Genomic DNA, 24,775 nt, shown 5'->3' with positions numbered 1-24,775 from the left:
GCGCCGCAGCGGCCGGATGCGGCGCAATGCGTTTTTTTTTGCTGGAGCAAAAAACGTGCCAGGGAACGTTTCATCCGGCCGCCGCATCGGCTAAATCTGCCGCATGCGGCAAAAAACGGATGGAACGCAAGCCCATGCGGCACAATGCGGCGCCAATGCAAGTAAATGCTGGAAAAAACGAAACCGGAGGAAAAAAAAACGGTTTTGTTTTTTCAGCAGAGCGCCGGATTGTGCCGCACTGCTACAGCCGGATGTGTGAAATTAGCCTATACCGGATCCATAATAAAAAGGATCAGGTGCATCCGTTTTTGCATATTCTGCGCCGGATCCGTTGCATCAGGCACACGCCGGATTGTGGCTGATGCTAAAAAACTGATGTGTGAACATAGCCTGAGTCGTTCCTGGCCCTATGTATAGGGCAAAATGTGAGCAGCCCTCACAGCATACTAGAACATTGATTGGGGTGTATTTCGTTCCTGCCTCTATGTATTGGGCACATAGTGAGCCGCCCGCAGTCATAGCACAATAGTACATTGGGGTGTATGTTGTTCCTGGCTCTGTGTGTTGGGGCACATTGTGAACCTTCCTGACAGGACACAGCTGCAGTCTAGGCCGTTTCCATTGTGCTGCAGTCTCCTCCCTCCGCACTATAACCAGCCCCAGCTCTTCTTTCCTCTCAGATTTGAGGAGTCCGCCTCTGCTCTGAGGTAATCGAGCCGCCAAGCGTTCATCAGCAGACAGCATTTTTTCTCTGCACAGACTAACGGTTCATCTCCAGGCCATCATGAGCGGCTCCGGACCTCTGCAGCTCGGGCTCATTAACTGTAACAATAAATATCTGACCGCCGAGATGTTCGGCTTCAAGATAAACGCGTCAGCTTCCAGTCTGAAGAAGAAACAAGTGTGGCTGTTGGAGCCCGCGGGCGAGGAGGCGGTGCTGCTGCGGAGCCACCTAGGTCGGTATCTCTCGGCCGACAAGGATGGGCGTGTATCTGGGGAGACTGAGCTCCCCGACGGTGAGTGTCGGTTCCTAGTGAGCGCGCAGGGCGATGGCCGGTGGGTGCTGCAGTCCGAGGCTCACGGCCGGTACCTCGGTGGCTCTGAAGATAGAATCAGCTGTTTCTCCCCCTCCGTGTCTCCTGTAGAGAAGTGGGCCGTTCACCTGGCCATGCACCCCCAGGTCACCATATACAGTGTCACCCGCAAACGATACGCCCGCTTGGGAACTAGCGGAGAGGAGCTGTCGGTGGAGCGGGATGTGCCGTGGGGACTGGACTCCCTCATCACTCTGCTCTTTCAGGAGAACCGGTACAGCCTGCAGACTCCGGACAACCGCCTGCTGGCCATGGACGGGAGCCTGAGCGAGCCGGGGCCGGACACGAAATATACGCTGGACATCTCGGCCGGCAAAGTTGCCTTCAGGGCTAGTGATGGCCGCTACCTAACTCCCTCCGGACCCAGCGGCACGCTAAGAGCCGGAAAGAACAGTAAGGTTGGCAGGGACGAGCTGTTCGTGCTGGAGAGGAGCTGCCCACAGGTTGTGCTCACCGCCGGCAACGGGCGCAACGTTTCCACCCGCCAAGGTGAGTGCCGAGCTCTGAGTGTGTGGAGTGTCTGGCATCGCACAGGGTATACGGAGACTGGTATCGGGCAGAGCTGTTTACCATGGGTGGAATATATATATATATATATATATATATATATATATATATATATATATATATATATTTTCATATTCTCCCGGCTGAGTGTCCGGAGGACTGGGCCACATGTAGCAGCACAGGGCAGAGCATGGGCAGCCTCCTATTATCACTTGGAGAATGAAGTCTTTGTCTGGTGTTGCATAAGGTTTCTCCACCCTTACAAAACCCAAGAAAAGGGTTGACCAAATCTAGAGGGCCCCTGCCCCCTCTCAGCTGCTGATGGTGTCACTGGAGATGAGGGCGCTTTTCTGTGAATGGAGCAGGGAGGGTAGACATCATGGTTTTAGGCTCTGTGCGCACTAGAAAAGTGATTTTTCTCAAGAAAATTTCTTGAGAAACTTCTGGGAGTTGAAGATTTCTGCACCTGCGGAAAAACCGCAGGAAAAACGCATGCGGATTTACCGCAGGTTGGTCCCTGCGGTTTTGCAATAAAATAATCGATAGATAATGGATAGAGTGAAAGATGGATAGATGAATAGATGAGAAAGACCTATATAATGTCCCACCTCCCTGCATTTTCTAAGCTGGCACCCTTTAGTGACTCTCATGTGGCACTAAAGGGTGCTTAGCCTTGTATTTAGCCATAAAATAAATAAATAATTAAAAAAAACCGACGTGAGGTCTCCCCATCTTTTGTAGCCAGCTAGGGTAAAGCAGACGGCGCAGACGGCTGCAGCCTGCAAACCACAGCTGGCAGCTTCACCTTGGCTGGTAATCCAAAACAGAGGGCACCCCATGCTATTTTACATTAAATAAATAATTTAAAACAAAAAACGTGGGGTCCCCCCCCAAATTGCATCACCAGCCGAGGTAAAGCGGACAGCTGTGGTCTGGTATTCTCAGACTAGGGAGGTCCACTGTTATTGGACACTCCCCAGCCTAAAAAATAGCAGGCCGCAGCCGCCCCAGAAGTGGCGCATCCATTAGACGTGCCAATCCTGGCGCTTCGCCCCAACTCATCCCATTGCCCTGGTGCGTTGGCAAACGAGGTAATATATGGGGTTGATGCCAGATGTGTAATGTCACCTGGCATCAAGCCCTGGGGTTGGTGAGGTCAGGCGTCTATCACATACCCGACATCACCAACCCAGTCAGTAAGAAATAAAAAATGGACAACAAAAAAAAGTTTTATTTGAAAAAACACTCCCCAAAACATTCCCTCTTTAACCAATTTATTGAAAAGAACAATCAATTCCACATCCGGCGTAATCCAATAAGGGGGGGGGGGGGCACGGCGATCCATAGCATAGTCGCTGTCCCAGTCAATGAAGAACAGAATGTTCCCCATTGGCTGGGAGAGCAATGCAGTGACCTGAGCTAACATCAATAGCCCAGGTCACTGCAGGGGATGACGAGCGCTGCCATCAGGAGCATAGATGAAATCATTACCTGCTGTGATCATCTTCTGTACTGCTGACGTCAGCGCTGTCACTGACTTCTATGCCCGCCGCGTTGTCAGAAGTATCGCGAGAGCCCGTGACGTCACCGCTAGTGACAGTCTCGGGCCGCCCGCGAGACGGGCATAGACAGCAGTGACAGCGGTGACAGGAGGCAGGAGATCGTCACAGCAGGTAATGATCTCACCTCCTGACAGCAGCGATCGTCATCCCCGCGGCTGCCAGCACTGCAGGGTGTCAGTGTCTGCCTGCGCTGCCGCGTGACAAGCTGCTGATACTGCGGGCACACACTGACACTGCAGGGTGACAAGCTGCTGACACTGCGGGCAGACACTGACACGCTGCAGTGCAGGCAGCCGCGAGGCTGGAGCGGGACACAGACTGCACGGGCACCTGGAGATCGCACGGAAGTGCTTCTGTGCGGCGTCCAGGGAGTGTGACGTCTGTGTTTACTCTGCTCCGCTTCCTCTTCCTGGCATAATGACATCGCTTCCTGCAAAACCGCAGGCAGCGATGACCATTACCGCAAGTAAATTGCGGCTATACCGGGGGTATACCGCACATAATTTGTTACCTGCGGTATACCCCCGGAATTTCGCGATTACATTACAGTGAATGGAGTGAAATTCCGGGGGTATTCCGCAGGTACCTGCGGAAAATAATGGACATGCTCATTTTCTCAAGAAAGTTTCTCGAGAAAATTTTCTCAAGGAAATTTCTTGAGAAAAATCCGCAGTGTGTGCACAGCTATTTTTTTTTTTTTTTCTCATAAGATTTGCTGGGAAATGTCTGCACAAAGATTGCAGACATTTCTCAAGAAATTTCCGCAGCAAAACAGCCTAGTGCGCACAGAGCCTTACTTTGACTTTAGAAACCAATCATTTTTTTCTGGTTTACCAGAACTCTGCTGCCCCCCTTGTTGTGGCGCATGTCATGATAGGTTGTGATGTAGATGGACAACAGGCTCAGCACCCCAATGTCTTGCATGTTGTGCCTATAATCATAGCCCTAGGCTACTTTTTGATTTAATCTGGCTCTGAACCTTGAGTGGTTGATACCTTTTAATGGCTAACTGAAAAGATGGTAATAATTGCAAGCTTTCGAGACTACTCAGGTCTCTTCATCAGGCATGGTATAACACAAAATCTGAAGAGACCTGAGTAGTCTCGAAAGCTTGCAATTATTACCATCTTTTCAGTTAGCCATTAAAAGGTATCAACCACTGAGGACTCTCTGTTCTTTTAAACAATTTTTTTTATCTCTACTGGCTAACACGGTACAAAGATATATTTTACTTGTATCTGAACCTTGAGGAACTCTGCATTGTTTCACTGACTTTACTCACCCATGAGATGTTTCATACATCTGAAAGTCATTGATCCCAACATCCTGCTGAGTCACCACCATCTGCTCCTGGTCATTAGTTGTAGAAGAGATTTATTTATTTATTTATTTTTTCCTTCAATGCAGTGCTTCCTGGCTTTTTCGTGACACATTGATTTGGTTGGGGTTAGGCTATATTTACACCAGTTTTTTTACAATCCGGAAAAAAAAAACGGATCCGGTGCCGGATCAGTTTTATCCCCGTTGATTTGTATTAGCGCCGGATTGTGCCTGATAGCCTTGTGTTGGATCCGGCTTTTGACGGATCCGGTGTAATTACTCAATGTGGCGGCCGGATGGAACGTCTCATTGAACGTTTTTTGTCTCTGATCCGGCGTAATTTGCAATGGAAGCCTAAAGACGCCGCTGGATCCGGCGTGATCTGGCAAAAACGGATGTGGCCGCCAGATCCGTTTTTTTTTTAAACTGAGCATGCTCCAATTTATTTTAAAAAACTGATCCAGCAAAAAAAAACCGGATGCGCCAGATCTGTTTTCTGACGAATCCGGTATACCGGATCCGTCAAAAAAAAGGATCCGGCGCATCCGTTTTTGCATATTCTGCTCTGGATCCGTTGCATCAGGCACACGCTGGATTGTGCCTGATGCCAAAAAACTGATGTGTGAACATAGCCTTAGACATCAATTTCGGTGACGACTCAGATCCTTCTGTGCAACTATGCAAAATATTGCAGGTGAATTGGGTTGCATTGCCTTTCCCTCAGGGTACCAATACTGCCATCACAAGCAGGCTGCAAAGATATCACCTTTGTGACTTGCCTGTTTTTGTGTTTAAATATAATTTGTTACATGAATGTCTCATCAGATGTTGGTAAGAAAATCAATCCATAGTTGTCCATAAATTAAAGGGGTTATCCGGCTTATTTTGAGTTTTTATTACCCTATTGGGCTACATTGGGGCAGGTAAGTAGATAGAGACCACTTACCTGCCCTGCTGTCAGCCCCTCTCCCCCGGCTCAGAGTGGTCATGTGATCGCTCCTGCCGCGATTTTGCTGCTTCCGGTCAATTCATGCAAATCTGGAAACAGCATGTCGCCTCCCTGCTGGGCTGTACTGTGCGTGGAGTCCCCGCACCCCGTACTCTGCCCACAACCTCCCCCTGCACTTCTGTGGGACCCGTGACCTGGGGGCGGGGCCTGGGGGCGGCTGCCGTGGTCTCAGCACCAGCACCGGGCCCCTGCTCAGTATCACACATTCAAATATACCGGCATCACAGATGCCGGTACATTTGAAAGCGCTGATGAGAAGGAGCGTTGCGCTTCTCATCACTGTCCCGCTTTCTGTGCTCTCTTCAGCACAGCGGTGACGTCACTACTGTGCTGATATGACCAGAGCACAGACAGCGGACGAACGTGCAGGAGCGGCGGGGACAGAGGACAGGTGAGTATGTACTCCCTACATGTGTTCACTATGGGGGTAGGTGGGGTCGGTTACAGAGCGCCGTGTGTGTGTGCGGTGCAGAGCGCCGTGTGCGGTGCAGAGCGCCGTGTGCGGTGCAGAGCGCCGTGTGCGGTGCAGAGCGCCGTGTGCGGTGCAGAGCGCCGTGTGCGGTGCAGAGCGCCGTGTGCGGTGCAGAGCGCCGTGTGCGGTGCAGAGCGCCGTGTGCGGTGCAGAGCGCCGTGTGCGGTGCAGAGCGCCGTGTGCGGTGCAGAGCGCCGTGTGCGGTGCAGAGCGCCGTGCGCGGTGCAGAGCGCCGTGCGCGGTGCAGAGCGCCGTGCGCGGTGCAGAGCGCCGTGCGCGGTGCAGAGCGCCGTGTGTGTGTGTGTGTGTGCGGTGCAGAGCCTGGTGTGTGTGTGTGTGTGTGTGTGTGTGTGTGTGTGTGGTGCAGAGCCTGGTGTGTGTGTGTGTGTGGTGCAGAGCCTGGTGTGTGTGTGTGTGTGTGTGGTGCAGAGCCTGGTGTGTGTGTGTGTGGTGCAGAGCCTGGTGTGTGTGTGTGTGTGTGTGGTGCAGAGCCTGGTGTGTGTGTGTGTGTGTGTGTGTGTGTGTGTGGTGCAGAGCCTGGTGTGTGTGTGTGTGTGGTGCAGAGCCTGGTGTGTGTGTGTGTGGTGCAGAGCCTGGTGTGTGTGTGTGTGGTGCAGAGCCTGGTGTGTGTGTGTGTGGTGCAGAGCCTGGTGTGTGTGTGTGTGTGGTGCAGAGCCTGGTGTGTGTGTGTGTGGTGCAGAGCCTGGTGTGTGTGTGTGTGTGTGTGGTGCAGAGCCTGGTGTGTGTGTGTGTGTGTGTGTGTGTGTGTGGTGCAGAGCCTGGTGTGTGTGGTGTGCAGAGTGTGGTGTGCAGAGCCTGGTGTGTGTGTGTGTGTGTGTGGTGCAGAGACTGGTGTGTGTGTGTGTGTGGTGCAGAGCCTGGTGTGTGTGTGTGTGTGGTGCAGAGCCTGGTGTGTGTGTGTGTGTGTGGTGCAGAGCCTGGTGTGTGTGTGTGTGTGGTGCAGAGCCTGGTGTGTGTGTGTGTGTGTGGTGCAGAGCCTGGTGTGTGTGTGTGTGTGGTGCAGAGCCTGGTGTGTGTGTGTGTGTGTGTGTGTGTGTGTGTGGTGCAGAGCCTGGTGTGTGTGTGTGTGGTGCAGAGCCTGGTGTGTGTGTGTGTGGTGCAGAGCCTGGTGTGTGTGTGTGTGTGTGGTGCAGAGCCTGGTGTGTGTGTGTGTGGTGCAGAGCCTGGTGTGTGTGTGTGTGTGTGTGTGTGTGGTGCAGAGCCTGGTGTGTGTGTGTGTGTGTGTGGTGCAGAGCCTGGTGTGTGTGTGTGTGTGTGTGTGTGTGGTGCAGAGCCTGGTGTGTGTGTGTGTGTGTGGTGCAGAGCCTGGTGTGTGTGTGTGTGTGTGTGTGTGTGTGTGGTGCAGAGCCTGGTGTGTGTGTGTGTGGTGCAGAGCCTGGTGTGTGTGTGTGTGGTGCAGAGCCTGGTGTGTGTGTGTGTGTGGTGCAGAGCCTGGTGTGTGTGTGTGTGTGTGGTGCAGAGCCTGGTGTGTGTGTGTGTGGTGCAGAGCCTGGTGTGTGTGTGTGGTGCAGAGCCTGGTGTGTGTGTGTGGTGCAGAGCCTGGTGTGTGTGTGTGTGTGGTGCAGAGCCTGGTGTGTGTGTGTGTGTGGTGCAGAGCCTGGTGTGTGTGGTGCAGAGCCTGGTGTGTGTGGTGCAGAGCCTGGTGTGTGTGGTGCGGTGCAGAGCCTGGTGTGTGTGTGGTGCAGAGCCTGGTGTGTGTGTGTGTGTGTGTGGTGCAGAGCCTGGTGTGTGTGTGTGTGTGTGGTGCAGAGCCTGGTGTGTGTGGTGCAGAGCCTGGTGTGTGTGGTGCAGAGACTGGTGTGTGTGTGTGTGTGGTGCAGAGCCTGGTGTGTGTGTGTGTGTGGTGCAGAGCCTGGTGTGTGTGTGTGGTGCAGAGCCTGGTGTGTGTGTGTGGTGCAGAGCCTGGTGTGTGTGTGTGGTGCAGAGCCTGGTGTGTGTGTGTGGGGCAGAGCCTGGTGTGTGTGTGTGTGGTGCAGAGCCTGGTGTGTGTGTGGTGCAGAGCCTGGTGTGTGTGTGTGTGTGTGGTGCAGAGCCTGGTGTGTGTGTGTGTGGTGCAGAGCCTGTGTGTGTGTGTGTGTGTGTGTGTGTGTGTGGTGCAGAGCCTGGTGTGTGTGTGTGTGGTGCAGAGCCTGGTGTGTGTGTGTGTGTGTGGTGCAGAGCCTGGTGTGTGTGTGTGTGGTGCAGAGCCTGGTGTGTGTGTGTGTGTGTGGTGCAGAGCCTGGTGTGTGTGTGTGTGTGTGTGTGTGTGGTGCAGAGCCTGGTGTGTGTGTGTGTGTGTGTGTGGTGCAGAGCCTGGTGTGTGTGTGTGTGTGTGTGTGGTGCAGAGCCTGGTGTGTGTGTGTGTGTGTGGTGCAGAGCCTGGTGTGTGTGTGTGTGTGTGTGGTGCAGAGCCTGGTGTGTGTGTGTGTGTGTGTGGTGCAGAGCCTGGTGTGTGTGTGTGTGTGTGTGTGTGTGTGTGTGTGTGGTGCAGAGCCTGGTGTGTGTGTGTGTGGTGCAGAGCCTGGTGTGTGTGTGTGTGTGGTGCAGAGCCTGGTGTGTGTGTGTGTGGTGCAGAGCCTGGTGTGTGTGTGTGGTGCAGAGCCTGGTGTGTGTGTGTGTGGTGCAGAGCCTGGTGTGTGTGTGTGTGTGTGGTGCAGAGCCTGGTGTGTGTGTGTGTGTGTGTGGTGCAGAGCCTGGTGTGTGTGTGTGTGTGTGTGGTGCAGAGCCTGGTGTGTGTGTGTGTGTGGTGCAGAGCCTGGTGTGTGTGTGTGTGTGTGGTGCAGAGCCTGGTGTGTGTGTGTGTGTGGTGCAGAGCCTGGTGTGTGTGTGTGTGTGTGTGGTGCAGAGCCTGGTGTGTGTGTGTGTGTGTGTGGTGCAGAGCCTTGTGTGTGTGTGTGTGTGTGTGTGTGTGTGGTTTGCAGAGCCTGGTGTGTGTGTGGTTTGCAGAGCCTGGTGTGTGTGTGTGGTTTGCAGAGCCTGGTGTGTGTGTGTGTGTGTGTGTGTGTGTGTGTGTGGTGCAGAGCCTGGTGTGTGTGTGTGTGTGTGGTGCAGAGCCTGGTGTGTGTGTGTGTGGTGCAGAGCCTGGTGTGTGTGGTGCAGAGCCTGGCGTGTGTGTGTGGTGCAGAGCCTGGTGTGTGTGTGTGGTGCAGAGCCTGGTGTGTGTGTGTGTGTGGTGCAGAGCCTGGTGTGTGTGTGTGTGTGTGGTGCAGAGCCTGGTGTGTGTGTGTGTGTGTGTGTGTGTGTGTGGTGCAGAGCCTGGTGTGTGTGTGGTGCAGAGCCTGGTGTGTGTGTGTGTGTGTGGTGCAGAGCCTGGTGTGTGTGTGTGGTGCAGAGCCTGGTGTGTGTGTGTGGTGCAGAGCCTTGTGTGTGTGTGTGTGTGTGGTGCAGAGCCTGGTTGTGTGTGTGTGTGTGTGTGTGTGGTGCAGAGCCTGGTGTATGTGTGGTGCAGAGCCTGGTGTGTGTGTGTGTGTGGTGCAGAGCCTGGTGTGTGTGTGTGTGTGTGTGGTGCAGAGCCTGGTGTGTGTGTGGTACAGAGCCTGGTGTGTGTGTGGTACAGAGCCTGGTGTGTGTGTGGTACAGAGCCTGGTGTGTGTGTGTGTGGTGCAGAGCCTGGTGTGTGTGTGTGTGGTGCAGAGCCTGGTGTGTGTGTGTGTGGTGCAGAGCCTGGTGTGTGTGTGGTGCAGAGCCGTGTGTGTGTGTGTGTGTGTGTGTGTGGTGCAGAGCCTGGTGTGTGTGTGTGTGTGTGTGTGTGTGTGTGGTGCAGAGCCGTGTGTGTGTGTGTGTGTGGTGCAGAGCCGTGTGTGTGTGTGGTGCAGAGCCGTGTGTGTGTGTGTGTGGTTTGCAGAGCCTGGTGTGTGTGTGGTTTGCAGAGCCTGGTGTGTGTGTGTGGTTTGCAGAGCCTGGTGTGTGTGGTGTGCAGAGCCTTGTGTGTGTGTGTGTGTGTGTGTGTGTGTGTGTGTGTGGTGCACAGAGCCTGGTGTGTGTGTGTGTGTGTGTGTGGTGCAGAGCCTGGTGTGTGTGTGTGGTGCAGAGCCTGGTGTGTGTGTGTGGTGCAGAGCCTGGTGTGTGGTGTGCAGAGCCTGGTGTGTGTGTGCGTGGTGCAGAGCCTGGTGTGTGTGTGTGTGTGGTGTGCAGAGCCTGGTGTGTGTGTGTGTGTGTGTGTGTGTGTGGGTGGTGCAGAGCCTGGTGTGTGTGCGGTGCAGAGCCTGGTGTGTGTGCGGTGCAGAGCCTGGTGTGTGTGCGGTGCAGAGCCTGGTGTGTGTGGGGTGCAGAGCCTGGTGTGTGTGTGTGTGGGGTGCAGAGCCTGGTGTGTGTGTGTGTGTGGTGCAGAGCCTGGTGTGTGTGTGTGGTGCAGAGCCTGGTGTGTGTGTGTGGTGCAGAGCCTGGTGTGTGTGGTGTGCAGAGCCTGGTGTGTGTGTGTGTGTGTGGTGCAGAGCCTGGTGTGTGTGTGTGTGTGTGGTGCAGAGCCTGGTGTGTGTGTGTGGTGCAGAGCCTGGTGTGTGTGTGTGTGGTGCAGAGCCTGGTGTGTGTGTGTGTGGTGCAGAGCCTGGTGTGTGTGTGTGTGGTGCAGAGCCTGGTGTGTGTGTGTGTGGTGCAGAGCCTGGTGTGTGTGTGGTGTGCAGAGCCTGGTGTGTGGTGTGCAGAGCCTGGTGTGTGTGTGTGTGTGTGTGTGTGTGTGTGTGTGGTGTGCAGAGCCTGGTGTGTGTGGTGTGCAGAGCCTGGTGTGTGTGTGTGTGTGGTGCGCAGAGCCTGGTGTGTGTGTGTGTGTGTGTGGTGCAGAGCCTGGTGTGTGTGTGTGTGTGTGTGTGTGGTGCAGAGCCTGGTGTGTGTGTGTGTGTGTGTGGTGCAGAGCCTGGTGTGTGTGTGTGGTGCAGAGCCTGGTGTGTGTGTGTGTGTGTGTGTGTGTGTGTGTGGTGCACAGAGCCTGGTGTGTGTGTGTGTGTGTGTGTGTGTGTGTGTGGTGCAGAGCCTGGTGTGTGGTGTGCAGAGCCTGGTGTGTGTGTGGTGCAGAGCCTGGTGTGTGTGTGTGGTGCAGAGCCTGGTGTGTGTGTGGTGCAGAGCCTGGTGTGTGTGTGTGTGGTGCAGAGCCTGGTGTGTGTGTGTGTGTGTGTGTGTGGTGCAGAGCCTGGTGTGTGTGTGGTGCAGAGCCTGGTGTGTGTGTGTGTGGTGCAGAGCCTGGTGTGTGTGTGTGTGTGTGGTGCAGAGCCTGGTGTGTGTGTGTGGTGCAGAGCCTGGTGTGTGTGTGTGTGTGGTGCAGAGCCTGGTGTGTGTGTGGTGTGCAGAGCCTGGTGTATGTGTGTGTGGTGCAGAGCCTGGTGTGTGTGTGTGTGTGTGTGTGTGTGGTGCAGAGCCTGGTGTGTGTGTGGTGCAGAGCCTGGTGTGTGTGTGTGTGGTGTGCAGAGCCTGGTGTGTGTGTGGTGCAGAGCCTGGTGTGTGTGTGTGTGTGTGGTGCAGAGCCTGGTGTGTGTGTGGTGCAGAGCCTGGTGTGTGTGTGTGTGGTGCAGAGCCTGGTGTGTGTGTGTGGTGCAGAGCCTGGTGTGTGTGTGTGTGGTGTGCAGAGCCTGGTGTGTGTGTGTGTGGTGTGCAGAGCCTGGTGTGTGTGTGTGTGTGGTGCAGAGCCTGGTGTGTGTGTGTGGTGTGCAGAGCCTGGTGTGTGTGTGTGTGGTGCAGAGCCTGGTGTGTGTGTGTGTGTGGTGCAGAGCCTGGTGTGTGTGGTGCAGAGCCTGGTGGGTGTGTGTGTGTGTGTGGTGCAGAGCCTGGTGTGTGTGTGTGTGGTGCAGAGCCTGGTGGGTGTGTGTGTGTGTGGTGCAGAGCCTGGTGTGTGTGTGGTGCAGAGCCTGGTGTGTGTGTGTGGTGTGCAGAGCCTGGTGTGTGTGGTGTGCAGAGCCTGGTGTGTGTGTGTGTGTGTGTGTGTGTGTGTGTGTGTGGTGCAGAGCCTGGTGTGTGTGTGTGTGTGTGTGGTGCAGAGCCGTGTGTGTGTGTTGCAGAGCCTGGTGTGTGTGTGGTGCAGAGCCTGGTGTGTGTGTGTGTGTGGTGCAGAGCCTGGTGTGTGTGTGTGGTGCAGAGCCTGGTGTGTGTGTGTGGTGCAGAGCCGTGTGTGTGTGTGGTGCAGAGCCTGGTGTGTGTGTGTGTGTGCGGTACAGAGCCTGGTGTGTGTGTGTGGTGCAGAGCCTTGTGTGTGTGTGTGTGGTGCAGAGCCTTGTGTGTGTGTGTGGTGGAGCCTTGTGTGTGTGTGGTGGAGCCTTGTGTGTGTGTGTGGTGGAGCCTTGTGTGTGTGTGTGGTGCAGAGCCTGGTGTGTGTGTGTGTGTGGTGCAGAGCCTGGTGTGTGTGTGTGGTGCAGAGCCTGGTGTGTGTGTGTGTGTCTGGTACAGAGCCTGGTGTGTGTGTGTGGTGCAGAGCCTTGTGTGTGTGTGTGTGGTGCAGAGCCTTGTGTGTGTGTGTGTGTGGTGCAGAGCCTTGTGTGTGTGTGTGTGGTGCAGAGCCTGGTGTGTGTGTGTGTGTGGTGCAGAGCCTGGTGTGTGTGTGTGTGTGTGGTGCAGAGCCTGGTGTGTGTGTGTGTGCGGTGCAGAGCCTGGTGTGTGTGTGTGTGCGGTGCAGAGCCTGGTGTGTGTGTGTGTGTGGTGCAGAGCCTGGTGTGTGTGTGTGTGGTGCAGAGCCTGGTGTGTGTGTGTGTGTGCGGTGCAGAGCCTGGTGTGTGTGTGTGTGTGTGGTGCAGAGCCGTGTGTGTGTGTGTGGTGCAGAGCCGTGTGTGTGTGTGTGGTGCAGAGCCTGGTGTGTGTGTGTGTGGTGCAGAGCCTGGTGTGTGTGTGTGTGGTGCAGAGCCTGGTGTGTGTGTGTGTGTGCGGTGCAGAGCCTGGTGTGTGTGTGTGGTGTGCAGAGCCTGGTGTGTGTGTGTGTGTGCGGTGCAGAGCCTGGTGTGTGTGTGTGGTGTGCAGAGCCTGGTGTGTGTGTGTGTGGTGTGCAGAGCCTGGTGTGTGTGTGTGGTGTGCAGAGCCTGGTGTGTGTGTGGTGTGCAGAGCCTGGTGTGTGTGTGGTGTGCAGAGCCTGGTGTGTGTGTGGTGTGCAGAGCCTGGTGTGTGTGTGGTGTGCAGAGCCTGGTGTGTGTGTGGTGTGCAGAGCCTGGTGTGTGTGTGGTGTGCAGAGCCTGGTGTGTGTGTGTGTGTGGTGCAGAGCCTGGTGTGTGTGCGGTGCAGAGCCTGGTGTGTGTGTGCGGTGCAGAGCCTGGTGTGTGTGTGCGGTGCAGAGCCTGGTGTGTGTGTGTGCGGTGCAGAGCCTGGTGTGTGTGCGGTGCAGAGCCTGGTGTGTGTGTGTGCGGTGCAGAGCCTGGTGTGTGTGTGTGCGGTGCAGAGCCTGGTGTGTGTGTGTGCGGTGCAGAGCCTGGTGTGTGTGTGTGTGGTGCAGAGCCTGGTGTGTGTGTGTGTGGTGTGCAGAGCCTGGTGTGTGTGTGTGTGTGTGTGGTGCAGAGCCTGGTGTGTGTGTGTGTGTGTGTGGTGCAGAGCCTGGTGTGTGTGTGTGTGTGTGTGGTGCAGAGCCTGGTGTGTGTGTGTGTGTGTGTGGTGCAGAGCCTGGTGTGTGTGTGTGTGTGTGTGGTGCAGAGCCTGGTGTGTGTGTGTGTGTGGTGTGCAGAGCCTGGTGTGTGTGTGTGGTGTGCAGAGCCTGGTGTGTGTGTGTGTGTGGTGTGCAGAGCCTGGTGTGTGTGTGTGTGTGGTGTGCAGAGCCTGGTGTGTGTGTGTGTGGTGTGCAGAGCCTGGTGTGTGTGTGTGTGGTGTGCAGAGCCTGGTGTGTGTGTGTGTGTGGTGTGCAGAGCCTGGTGTGTGTGTGTGTGGTGTGCAGAGCCTGGTGTGTGTGTGTGGTGTGCAGAGCCTGGTGTGTGTGTGGTGTGCAGAGCCTGGTGTGTGTGCGGTGCAGAGCCTGGTGTGTGTGCGGTGCAGAGCCTGGTGTGTGTGCGGTGCAGAGCCTGGTGTGTGTGCGGTGCAGAGCCTGGTGTGTGTGCGGTGCAGAGCCTGGTGTGTGTGCGGTGCAGAGCCTGGTGTGTGTGTGTGTGCGGTGCAGAGCCTGGTGTGTGTGTGTGTGCGGTGCAGAGCCTGGTGTGTGTGCGGTGCAGAGCCTGGTGTGTGTGTGTGTGTGTGTGTGTGTGTGGTGCAGAGCCTGGTGTGTGTGCGGTGCAGAGCCTGTGTGTGTGTGTGTGTGTGTGTGTGTGAGGTGCAGAGCCTGGTGTGTGTGTGTGTGAGGTGCAGAGCCTTGTGTGTGTGTGGTGCAGAGCCTTGTGTGTGTGTGTGTGTGTGTGTGTGAGGTGCAGAGCCTGGTGTGTGTGTGTGTGTGTGTGTGTGGTGCAGAGCCTTGTGTGTGTGTGGTGCAGAGCCTGGTGTGTGTGTGTGTGTGTGTGTGTGCGGTGCAGAGCCTGGTGTGTGTGCGGTGCAGAGCCGTGTGTGTGTGTGTGTGTGTGTGTGGTGCAGAGCCTTGTGTGTGTGGTGCAGAGCCTTGTGTGTGTGTGGTGCAGAGCCTGGTGTGTGTGTGTGTGTGTGTGTGTGTGGTGCAGAGCCTGTGTGTGTGTGTGTGTGTGTGTGTGTGGTGCAGAGCCTTGTGTGTGTGTGTGTGTGTGGTGTGCAGAGCCTGGTGTGTGTTGCAGAGCCTGGTGTGTGTGTGTGTGTGTGTGTGTGTGTGTGTGGTGCAGAGCCTGGTGTGTGTGTGTGTGTGTGTGGTGCAGAGCCTGGTGTGTGTGTGTGTGTGTGTGTGTGGTGCAGAGCCTGGTGTGTGTGTGTGTGGTGCAGAGCCTGGTGTGTGTGTGGTGCAGAGCCCGGTGTGTGTGGTGCAGAGCGTGGTGTGTGTGGTGCAGAGCCTGGTGTGTGTGTGGTGCAGAGCCTGGTGTGTGTGTGTGTGTGTGGTGCAGAGCCTGGTGTGTGTGTGTGTGCGGTGCAGAGCCTGGTGTGTGTGTGGTGCAGAGCCTGGTGTCTGTGTGTGTGGTGTAGAGCCTGGTGTGTGTGGTGCAGAGCCTGGTGTGTGTGTGTGTGTGTGTGGTGCAGAGCCTTGTGTGTGTGTGGTGCAGAGCCTGGTGTGTGTGTGTGGTGCAGAGCCTGGTGTGTGGGTGTGTGGTGCAGAGCCTGGTGTGTGTGTGTGGTGCAGAGCCTGGTGTGTGGGTGTGTGGTGCAGAGCCTGGTGTGTGTGTGTGTGTGTGTGTGTGGTGCAGAGCTTTGTGTGTGTGTGTGTGTGTGTGTGTGGTGCAGAGCCTGGTGTGTGTGCGGTGCAGAGCCTTGTGTGTGTGTGTGTGTGTGTGGTGTGCAGAGCCTGGTGTGTGGTGTGCAGAGCCTGGTGTGTGTGTGTGTGTGTGCGGTGCAGAGCCTGGTGTGTGTGTGTGTGTGTGTGGTGCAGAGCCTGGTGTGTGTGTGTGTGTGGTGTGCAGAGCCTGGTGTGTGGTGTGCAGAGCCTGGTGTGTGTGTGTGCGGTGCAGAGCCGTGTGTGTGTGTGTGTGTGTGGTGCAGAGCCTGGTGTGTGTGTGGTGCAGAGCCTGGTGTGTGTGTGTGTGTGTGTGTGGTGCAGAGCCTGGTGTGTGTGTGTGTGTGGTGCAGAGCCTGGTGTGTGTGTGTGTGTGTGTGTGTGTGTGTGTGGTGCAGAGCCTGGTGTGTGTGTGTGTGGTGCAGAGCCTGGTGTGTTTGTGTGTGGTGCAGAGCCTGGTGTGTGTGTGTGTGTGTGTGTGTGTGTGTGTGTGTGTGTGTGTGGTGCAGAGCCTGGTGTGTGTGTGTGGTGCAGAGCCTGGTGTGTGTGTGGTGTGCAGAGCCTGGTGTGTGGTGTGCAGAGCCTGGTGTGTGTGTGTGTGCGGTGCAGAGCCTGGTGTGTGTGTGTGTGTGTGTGTGTGTGTGGTGCAGAGCCTGGTGTGTGTGTGTGTGTGGTGCAGAGCCTGGTGTGTGTGTGTGTGTGGTGCAGAGCCTGGTGTGTGTGTGTGTGTGGTGCAGAGCCTGGTGTGTGTGTGTGTGTGGTGCAGAGCCTGGTGTGTGTGTGTGTGTGTGTGCAGAGCCTGGTGTGTGTGTGTGGTGTGCAGAGCCTGGTGTGTGTGTGTGTGTGGTGCAGAGCCTGGTGTGTGTGTGTGGTGCAGAGCCTGGTGTGTGTGTGTGTGTGTGTGTGGTGCAGAGCCTGGTGTGTGTGTGTGTGCGGTGCAGAGCCTGGTGTGTGTGTGTGTGTGTGTGTGTGTGTGGTGCAGAGCCTGGTGTGTGTGTGTGTGTGGTGCAGAGCCTGGTGTGTGTGTGTGTGTGGTGCAGAGCCTGGTGTGTGTGTGTGTGTGTGCAGAGCCTGGTGTGTGTGTGTGGTGTGCAGAGCCTGGTGTGTGTGTGTGTGTGTGGTGCAGAGCCTGGTGTGTGTGTGTGGTGCAGAGCCTGGTGTGTGTGTGTGGTGCAGAGCCTGGTGTGTGTGTGTGTGTGTGTGGTGCAGAGCCTGGTGTGTGTGTGGTGCAGAGCCTGGTGTGTGTGTGGTGCAGAGCCTGGTGTGTGTGTGTGTGTGTGTGGTGCAGAGCCTGGTGTGTGTGTGTGTGTGGTGCAGAGCCTGGTGTGTGTGTGTGTGTGGTGCAGAGCCTGGTGTGTGTGTGTGTGTGGTGCAGAGCCTGGTGTGTGTGTGTGTGGTGCAGAGCCTGGTGTGTGTGTGGTGTGCAGAGCCTGGTGTGTGTGTGTGTGCGGTGCAGAGCCTGTGTGTGTGTGTGTGTGTGTGTGTGGTGTGCAGAGCCTGGTGTGTGTGTGTGTGCGGTGCAGAGCCTGGTGTGTGTGTGTGTGTGGTGCAGAGCCTGGTGTGTGTGTGTGTGTGTGGTGCAGAGCCTGGTGGTGTGTGTGTGTGGTGCAGAGCCTGGTGGTGTGTGTGTGTGGTGCAGAGCCTAGTGTGTGTGTGTGTGGTGCAGAGCCTGGTGTGTGTGTGTGTGTGTGTGGTGCAGAGCCTGGTGTGTGTGTGTGTGGTGCAGAGCCTGGTGTGTGTGTGGTGTGCAGAGCCTGGTGTGTGTGTGTGTGTGTGGTGCAGAGCCTGGTGGTGTGTGTGTGTGGTGCAGAGCCTGGTGGTGTGTGTGTGTGGTGCAGAGCCTAGTGTGTGTGTGTGTGGTGCAGAGCCTGGTGTGTGTGTGTGTGTGTGTGGTGCAGAGCCTGGTGTGTGTGTGTGTGGTGCTGAGCCTGGTGGTGTGTGTGTGTGGTGCAGAGCCTGGTGTGTGTGTGTGTGTGTGTGTGGTGCAGAGCCTGGTGTGTGTGTGTGTGTGGTGTGCAGAGCCTGGTGTGTGTGTGTGGTGCAGAGCCTGGTGTGTGTGTGTGTGGTGCAGAGCCTGGTGTGTGTGTGTGTGTGTGTGTGGTGTGCAGAGCCTGGTGTGTGTGTGTGTGGTGTGCAGAGCCTGGTGTGTGTGTGTGTGTGTGGTGCAGAGCCTGGTGTGTGTGTGTGTGGTGCAGAGCCTGGTGTGTGTGTGTGTGGTGCAGAGCCTGGTGTGTGTGTGTGGTGCAGAGCCTGGTGTGTGTGTGTGTGGTGCAGAGCCTGGTGTGTGTGTGTGTGTGTGTGGTGCAGAGCCTGGTGTGTGTGTGTGTGTGTGTGGTGCAGAGCCTGTGTGTGTGTGTGTGTGTGTGGTGCAGAGCCGTGTGTGTGTGTGTGTGTGGTGCAGAGCCTGGTGTGTGTGTGTGTGTGGTGCAGAGCCTGGTGGTGTGTGTGTGTGGTGCAGAGCCTGGTGTGTGTGTGTGGTGCAGAGCCTGGTGTGTGTGTGTGTGGTGCAGAGCCTGGTGTGTGTGTGTGTGGTGCAGAGCCTGGTGTGTGTGTGTGTGTGGTGCAGAGCCTGGTGTGTGTGTGTGTGTGTGGTGCAGAGCCTGGTGTGTGTGTGTGTGGTGCAGAGCCTGGTGTGTGTGTGTGTGGTGCAGAGCCTGGTGTGTGTGTGTGTGGTGCAGAGCCTGGTGTGTGTGTGTGTGGTGCAGAGCCTGGTGTGTGTGTGTGTGGTGCAGAGCCTGGTGTGTGTGTGTGTGGTGCAGAGCCTGGTGTGTGTGTGTGTGGTGCAGAGCCTGGTGTGTGTGTGTGGTGCAGAGCCTGGTGTGTGTGTGTGTGTGGTGCAGAGCCTGGTGTGTGTGTGTGTGTGGTGCAGAGCCTGGTGTGTGTGTGTGTGTGGTGCAGAGCCTGGTGTGTGTGTGTGTGTGGTGCAGAGCCTGGTGTGTGTGTGTGTGTGGTGCAGAGCCTGGTGTGTGTGTGTGTGTGGTGCAGAGCCTGGTGTGTGTGTGTGTGTGGTGCAGAGCCTGGTGTGTGTGTGTGTGGTGCAGAGCCTGGTGTGTGTGTGTGTGTGTGTGGTGCAGAGCCTGGTGTGTGTGTGTGTGTGTGTGTGTGTGGTGCAGAGCCTGGTGTGTGTGTGTGTGTGTGTGTGGTGCAGAGCCTGGTGTGTGTGTGTGTGTGTGGTGCAGAGCCTGGTGTGTGTGTGTGTGTGGTGCAGAGCCTGGTGTGTGTGTGGTGCAGAGCCTGGTGTGTGTGTGTGTGGTGTGCAGAGCCTGGTGTGTGTGTGTGTGTGGTGCAGAGCCTGGTGTGTGTGTGTGGTGCAGAGCCTGGTGTGTGTGTGTGTGTGTGATGCAGAGCCTGGTGTGTGTGTGTGTGTGTGGTGCAGAGCCTGGTGTGTGTGTGGTGCAGAGCCTGGTGTGTGTGTGTGTGTGTGTGGTGCAGAGCCTGGTGTGTGTGGTGCAGAGCCTGGTGTGTGTGTGTGTGTGTGTGGTGCAGAGCCTGGTGTGTGTGTGTGGTGCAGAGCCTGGTGTGTGTGTGTGTGTGGTGCAGAGCCTGCTGTGTGTGTGTGTGTGGTGCAGAGCCTGGTGTGTGTGCGGTGCAGAGCCTTGTGTGTGTGTGTGTGTGTGTGTGTGTGTGTGTGTGTGTGCGGTGCAGAGCCTGGTGTGTGTGTGGTGCAGAGCCTGGTGTGTGTGTGTGTGTGTGGTGCAGAGCCTGGTGTGTGTGTGTGTGTGTGTGTGTGTGGTGTGCAGAGCCTGGTGTGTGTGTGTGTGGTGCAGAGCCTGGTGTGTGTGTGTGTGTGGTGCAGAGCCTGGTGTGTGTGTGTGTGTGTGTGGTGCAGAGCCGTGTGTGTGTGTGTGTGGTGCAGAGCCTGGTGTGTGTGTGTGTGTGTGTGTGTGTGGTGCAGAGCCTGGTGGTGTGTGTGTGTGGTGCAGAGCCTGGTGGTGTGTGTGTGTGGTGCAGAGCCTGGTGTGTGTGTGTGGTGCAGAGCCTGGTGTGTGTGTGTGTGGTGCAGAGCCTGGTGTGTGTGTGTGTGTGTGGTGCAGAGCCTGGTGTGTGTGTGTGTGTGGTGCAGAGCCTGGTGTGTGTGTGTGTGTGTGGTGCAGAGCCTGGTGTGTGTGTGTGTGGTGCAGAGCCTGGTGTGTGTGTGTGTGTGGTGCAGAGCCTGGTGTGTGTGTGTGTGTGGTGCAGAGCCTGGTGTGTGTGTGTGTGTGTGTGTGGTGCAGAGCCTGGTGTGTGTGTGTGTGTGTGTGTGGTGCAGAGCCTGGTGTGTGTGTGTGTGGTGCAGAGCCTGGTGTGTGTGTGTGTGTGTGGTGCAGAGCCTGGTGTGTGTGTGTGTGTGGTGCAGAGCCTGGTGTGTGTGTGGTGCAGAGCCTGGTGTGTGTGTGTGTGTGTGGTGTGCAGAGCCTGGTGTGTGTGTTTGTGTGTGTGTGGTGCAGAGCCTGGTGTGTGTGTGTGTGTGTGGTGCAGAGCCTGGTGTGTGTGTGTGTGTGGTGCAGAGCCTGGTGTGTGTGTGTGTGGTGCAGAGCCTGGTGTGTGTGTGTGTGTGTGGTGCAGAGCCTGGTGTGTGTGTGTGTGTGGTGCAGAGCCTGGTGTGTGTGTGTGTGTGGTGCAGAGCCTGGTGTGTGTGTGTGTGTGGTGCAGAGCCTGGTGTGTGTGTGGTGCAGAGCCTGGTGTGTGTGTGTGTGTGTGGTGTGCAGAGCCTGGTGTGTGTGTTTGTGTGTGTGTGGTGCAGAGCCTGGTGTGTGTGTGTGTGTGGTGCAGAGCCTGGTGTGTGTGTGGTGCAGAGCCTGGTGTGTGTGTGTGTGTGTGTGTGTGGTGCAGAGCCTGGTGTGTGTGGTGCAGAGCCTGGTGTGTGTGTGTGTGTGTGGTGCAGAGCCTGGTGTGTGTGTGGTGCAGAGCCTGGTGTGTGTGTGTGTGTGTGTGTGTGGTGCAGAGCCTGGTGTGTGTGGTGCAGAGCCTGGTGTGTGTGTGTGTGTGTGTGTGGTGCAGAGCCTGGTGTGTGTGTGTGGTGCAGAGCCTGGTGTGTGTGTGTGGTGCAGAGCCTGGTGTGTGTGTGTGTGTGGTGCAGAGCCTGGTGTGTGTGTGTGTGTGGTGCAGAGCCTGCTGTGTGTGTGTGTGTGGTGCAGAGCCTGGTGTGTGTGCGGTGCAGAGCCTTGTGTGTGTGTGTGTGTGTGTGTGGTGCAGCGCCTGGTGTGTGTGCGGTGCAGAGCCTGGTGTGTGTGTGGTGCAGAGCCTGGTGTGTGTGTGTGTGGTGCAGAGCCTGGTGTGTGTGTGTGTGGTGTGCAGAGCCTGGTGTGTGTGTGTGTGGTGCAGAGCCTGGTGTGTGTGTGTGTGTGGTGCAGAGCCTTGTGTGTGTGTGTGTGTGTGTGGTGCAGAGCCGTGTGTGTGTGTGTGTGGTGCAGAGCCTGGTGTGTGTGTGTGTGTGTGTGTGGTGCAGAGCCTGGTGGTGTGTGTGTGTGGTGCAGAGCCTGGTGTGTGTGTGTGGTGCAGAGCCTGGTGGTGTGTGTGTGTGGTGCAGAGCCTGGTGTGTGTGTGTGGTGCAGAGCCTGGTGTGTGTGTGTGTGGTGCAGAGCCTGGTGTGTGTGTGTGTGGTGCAGAGCCTGGTGTGTGTGTGTGTGTGGTGCAGAGCCTGGTGTGTGTGTGTGTGTGGTGCAGAGCCTGGTGTGTGTGTGTGTGTGTGGTGCAGAGCCTGGTGTGTGTGTGGTGCAGAGCCTGGTGTGTGTGTGTGTGTGTGTGTGTGGTGCAGAGCCTGGTGTGTGTGTGTGTGGTGCAGAGCCTGGTGTGTGTGTGTGTGGTGCAGAGCCTGGTGTGTGTGTGTGTGTGGTGCAGAGCCTGGTGTGTGTGTGTGTGTGGTGCAGAGCCTGGTGTGTGTGTGTGTGTGTGTGTGTGTGGTGCAGAGCCTGGTGTGTGTGTGTGTGGTGCAGAGCCTGGTGTGTGTGTGTGTGTGGTGCAGAGCCTGGTGTGTGTGTGTGTGGTGCAGAGCCTGGTGTGTGTGTGTGTGTGTGGTGCAGAGCCTGGTGTGTGTGTGGTGCAGAGCCTGGTGTGTGTGTGGTGCAGAGCCTGGTGTGTGTGTGTGTGGTGCAGAGCCTGGTGTGTGTGTGTGTGTGGTGCAGAGCCTGGTGTGTGTGTGTGTGTGGTGCAGAGCCTGGTGTGTGTGTGTGTGTGGTGCAGAGCCTGGTGTGTGTGTGTGTGTGGTGCAGAGCCTGGTGTGTGTGTGTGTGTGTGTGTGGTGCAGAGCCTGGTGTGTGTGTGTGTGGTGCAGAGCCTGGTGTGTGTGTGTGTGTGGTGCAGAGCCTGGTGTGTGTGTGTGTGTGTGTGTGGTGCAGAGCCTGGTGTGTGTGTGTGTGGTGCAGAGCCTGGTGTGTGTGTGGTGCAGAGCCTGGTGTGTGTGTGTGTGTGTGGTGCAGAGCCTGGTGTGTGTGGTGCAGAGCCTGGTGTGTGTGTGTGGTGCAGAGCCTGGTGTGTGTGTGTGTGTGTGTGGTGCAGAGCCTGGTGTGTGTGTGGTGCAGAGCCTGGTGTGTGTGTGTGTGTGGTGTGCAGAGCCTGGTGTGTGTGTGTGTGTGTGGTGTGCAGAGCCTGGTGTGTGTGTGTGTGTGTGTGGTGCAGAGCCTGGTGTGTGTGTGTGTGTGTGGTGCAGAGCCTGGTGTGTGTGTGTGTGTGTGGTGCAGAGCCTGGTGTGTGTGTGTGTGTGTGGTGCAGAGCCTGGTGTGTGTGTGTGTGTGGTGTGCAGAGCCTGGTGTGTGTGTGTGTGTGTGTGTGTGGTGCAGAGCCGTGTGTGTGTGTGTGGTGCAGAGCCTGGTGTGTGTGTGGTGCAGAGCCTGGTGTGTGTGTGTGTGTGTGGTGCAGAGCCTGGTGTGTGTGTGTGTGTGTGGTGCAGAGCCTGGTGTGTGTGTGTGTGTGTGGTGCAGAGCCTGGTGTGTGTGTGTGTGTGGTGCAGAGCCTGGTGTGTGTGTGGTGCAGAGCCTGGTGTGTGTGTGTGTGTGTGTGTGTGTGTGGTGCAGAGCCTGGTGTGTGTGGTGCAGAGCCTGGTGTGTGTGTGTGTGTGTGTGTGTGGTGCAGAGCCTGGTGTGTGTGTGTGGTGCAGAGCCTGGTGTGTGTGTGTGGTGCAGAGCCTGGTGTGTGTGTGTGTGTGTGGTGCAGAGCCTGCTGTGTGTGTGTGTGGTGCAGAGCCTGCTGTGTGTGTGTGTGGTGCAGAGCCTTGTGTGTGTGTGTGTGTGTGTGTGTGTGTGTGGTGCAGCGCCTGGTGTGTGTGCGGTGCAGAGCCTGGTGTGTGTGTGTGGTGCAGAGCCTGGTGTGTGTGTGTGGGGTGCAGAGCCTGGTGTGTGTGTGTGTGTGTGGTGCAGAGCCGTGTGTGTGGTGCAGAGCCTGGTGTGTGTGTGTGGTGCAGAGCCTGGTGTGTGTGTGTGTGTGTGTGGTGCAGAGCCTGGTGTGTGTGTGGTGTGCAGAGCCTAGTGTGTGTGTGTGTGTGGTGTGCAGAGCCTAGTGTGTGTGTGTGTGTGGTGTGCAGAGCCTGGTGTGTGTGGTGTGCAGAGCCTGGTGTGTGTGTGTGTGTGTGGTGTGCAGAGCCTGGTGTGTGTGGTGTGCAGAGCCTGGTGTGTGTGTGGTGTGCAGAGCCTGGTGTGTGTGTGTGTGGTGTGCAGAGCCTGGTGTGTGTGTGTGTGGTGTGCAGAGCCTGGTGTGTGTGTGTGGTGCAGAGCCTGGTGTGTGTGTGTGTGTGTGTGGTGCAGAGCCTTGTGTGTGTGTGTGTGTGTGTGTGGTGCAGAGCCTGGTGTGTGTGTGTGTGTGTGTGTGTGTGGTGCAGAGCCTGGTGTGTGTGTGGTGCAGAGCCTGGTGTGTGTGTGTGTGTGGTGCAGAGCCTGGTGTGTGTGTGTGTGTGTGTGGTGCAGAGCCTGGTGTGTGTGTGGTGCAGAGCCTGGTGTGTGTGTGTGTGTGTGGTGCAGAGCCTGGTGTGTGTGTGTGTGTGGTGCAGAGCCTGGTGTGTGTGTGGTGCAGAGCCTGGTGTGTGTGTGGTGCAGAGCCTGGTGTGTGTGTGTGTGTGTGGTGCAGTGCCTGGTGTGTGTGTGTGTGTGTGGTGCAGAGCCTGGTGTGTGTGTGTGTGTGTGTGGTGCAGAGCCTGGTGTGTGTGTGTGTGTGTGTGTGTGTGTGTGTGGTGCAGAGCCTGGTGTGTGTGTGTGTGTGTGTGGTGCAGAGCCTGGTGTGTGTGTGTGTGTGTGTGTGTGGTGCAGAGCCTGGTGTGTGTGTGTGTGTGTGTGTGTGTGTGTGTGGTGCAGAGCCTGGTGTGTGTGTGTGTGGTGCAGAGCCTGGTTGTGTGTGTGTGTGTGGTGCAGAGCCTGGTTGTGTGTGTGTGTGTGGTGCAGAGCCTGGTGTGGGTGTGTGTGTGGTGCAGAGCCTGGTGTGTGTGTGTGTGTGGTGCAGAGCCTGGTGTGTGTGTGTGTGTGTGTGTGTGGTGCAGAGCCTGGTGTGTGTGTGTGTGGTGCAGAGCCTGGTGTGTGTGTGTGTGTGTGTGTGGTGCAGAGCCTGGTGTGTGTGTGTGTGGTGCAGAGCCGTGTGTGTGTGTGTGTGTGGTGCAGAGCCGTGTGTGTGTGTGTGTGTGTGTGTGGTGCAGAGCCTGGTGTGTGTGTGTGTGGTGCAGAGCCTGGTGTGTGTGTGTGTGTGTGTGTGTGTGGTGCAGAGCCTGGTGTGTGTGTGTGTGGTGCAGAGCCTGGTGTGTGTGTGTGTGGTGCAGAGCCTGGTGTGTGTGTGTGGTGCAGAGCCTGGTGTGTGTGTGTGGTGCAGAGCCTGGTGTGTGTGTGTGTGGTGCAGAGCCTGGTTGTGTGTGTGTGGTGCAGAGCCTGGTGTGGGTGTGTGTGTGGTGCAGAGCCTGGTGTGGTGTGTGTGTGTGTGTGTGTGGTGCAGAGCCTTGTGTGTGTGTGTGTGTGTGTGTGTGTGTGGTGCAGAGCCTGGTGTGTGTGTGTGGTGCAGAGCCGTGTGTGTGTGGTGCAGAGCCTGGTGTGTGTGGTGCAGAGCCTGGTTGTGTGTGTGTGTGTGTTGCAGAGCCTGGTGTGGGTGTGTGTGTGGTGCAGAGCCTGGTGTGTGTGTGTGTGTGTGTGTGTGGTGCAGAGCCTGGTGTGTGTGTGTGTGGTGCAGAGCCTGGTGTGTGTGTGTGTGTGTGTGTGGTGCAGAGCCTGGTGTGTGTGTGTGTGGTGCAGAGCCTGGTGTGTGTGTGGTGCAGAGCCTGGTGTGTGTGTGTGTGTGGTGCAGAGCCTGGTGTGTGTGTGGTGCAGAGCCTGGTGTGTGTGTGTGTGTGTGTGTGTGTGTGGTGCAGAGCCTGGTGTGTGTGTGGTGCAGAGCCTGGTGTGTGTGTGTGTGTTTGGTGCAGAGCCTGGTTGTGTGTGTGTGTGTGGTGCAGAGCCTGGTGTGGGTGTGTGTGGTGCAGAGCCTGGTGTGTGTGTGTGTGTGTGTGTGTGTGTGTGTGTGTGTGGTGCAGAGCCTGGTGTGTGTGTGTGTGGTGCAGAGCCTGGTGTGTGTGTGTGTGTGTGTGCGGTGCAGAGCCTGGTGTGTGTGTGTGCGGTGCAGAGCCTGGTGTGTGTGTGTGTGGTGCAGAGCCTGGTGTGTGTGTGTGTGTGT

At 56.8% G+C, this 24,775-nt stretch overlaps 1 protein-coding gene across 1 annotated transcript in view; it reads left to right on the top strand.

Moving 5' to 3' along the window:
* Positions 1–680: 680 nt before the first annotated feature.
* The window catches only part of FSCN1 (fascin actin-bundling protein 1), a 158,564-nt gene continuing 134,469 nt past the window's right edge, over positions 681–24,775 (top strand). Inside the window, exon 1 of the mRNA XM_075317809.1 lies at positions 681–1,583. Coding sequence (XP_075173924.1) covers positions 785–1,583 — 799 coding nt within the window. The 5' untranslated portion in view covers positions 681–784. The remainder of the gene's footprint in view (positions 1,584–24,775) is intronic.

Source organism: Anomaloglossus baeobatrachus, chromosome 7 (assembly GCF_048569485.1).
Source record: "Anomaloglossus baeobatrachus isolate aAnoBae1 chromosome 7, aAnoBae1.hap1, whole genome shotgun sequence".
NCBI classification, from domain to species: domain Eukaryota; kingdom Metazoa; phylum Chordata; class Amphibia; order Anura; family Aromobatidae; genus Anomaloglossus; species Anomaloglossus baeobatrachus.
Note: the sequence above shows the minus strand (reverse complement) of the source record. Positions and strands in the feature narration are given on the sequence as shown.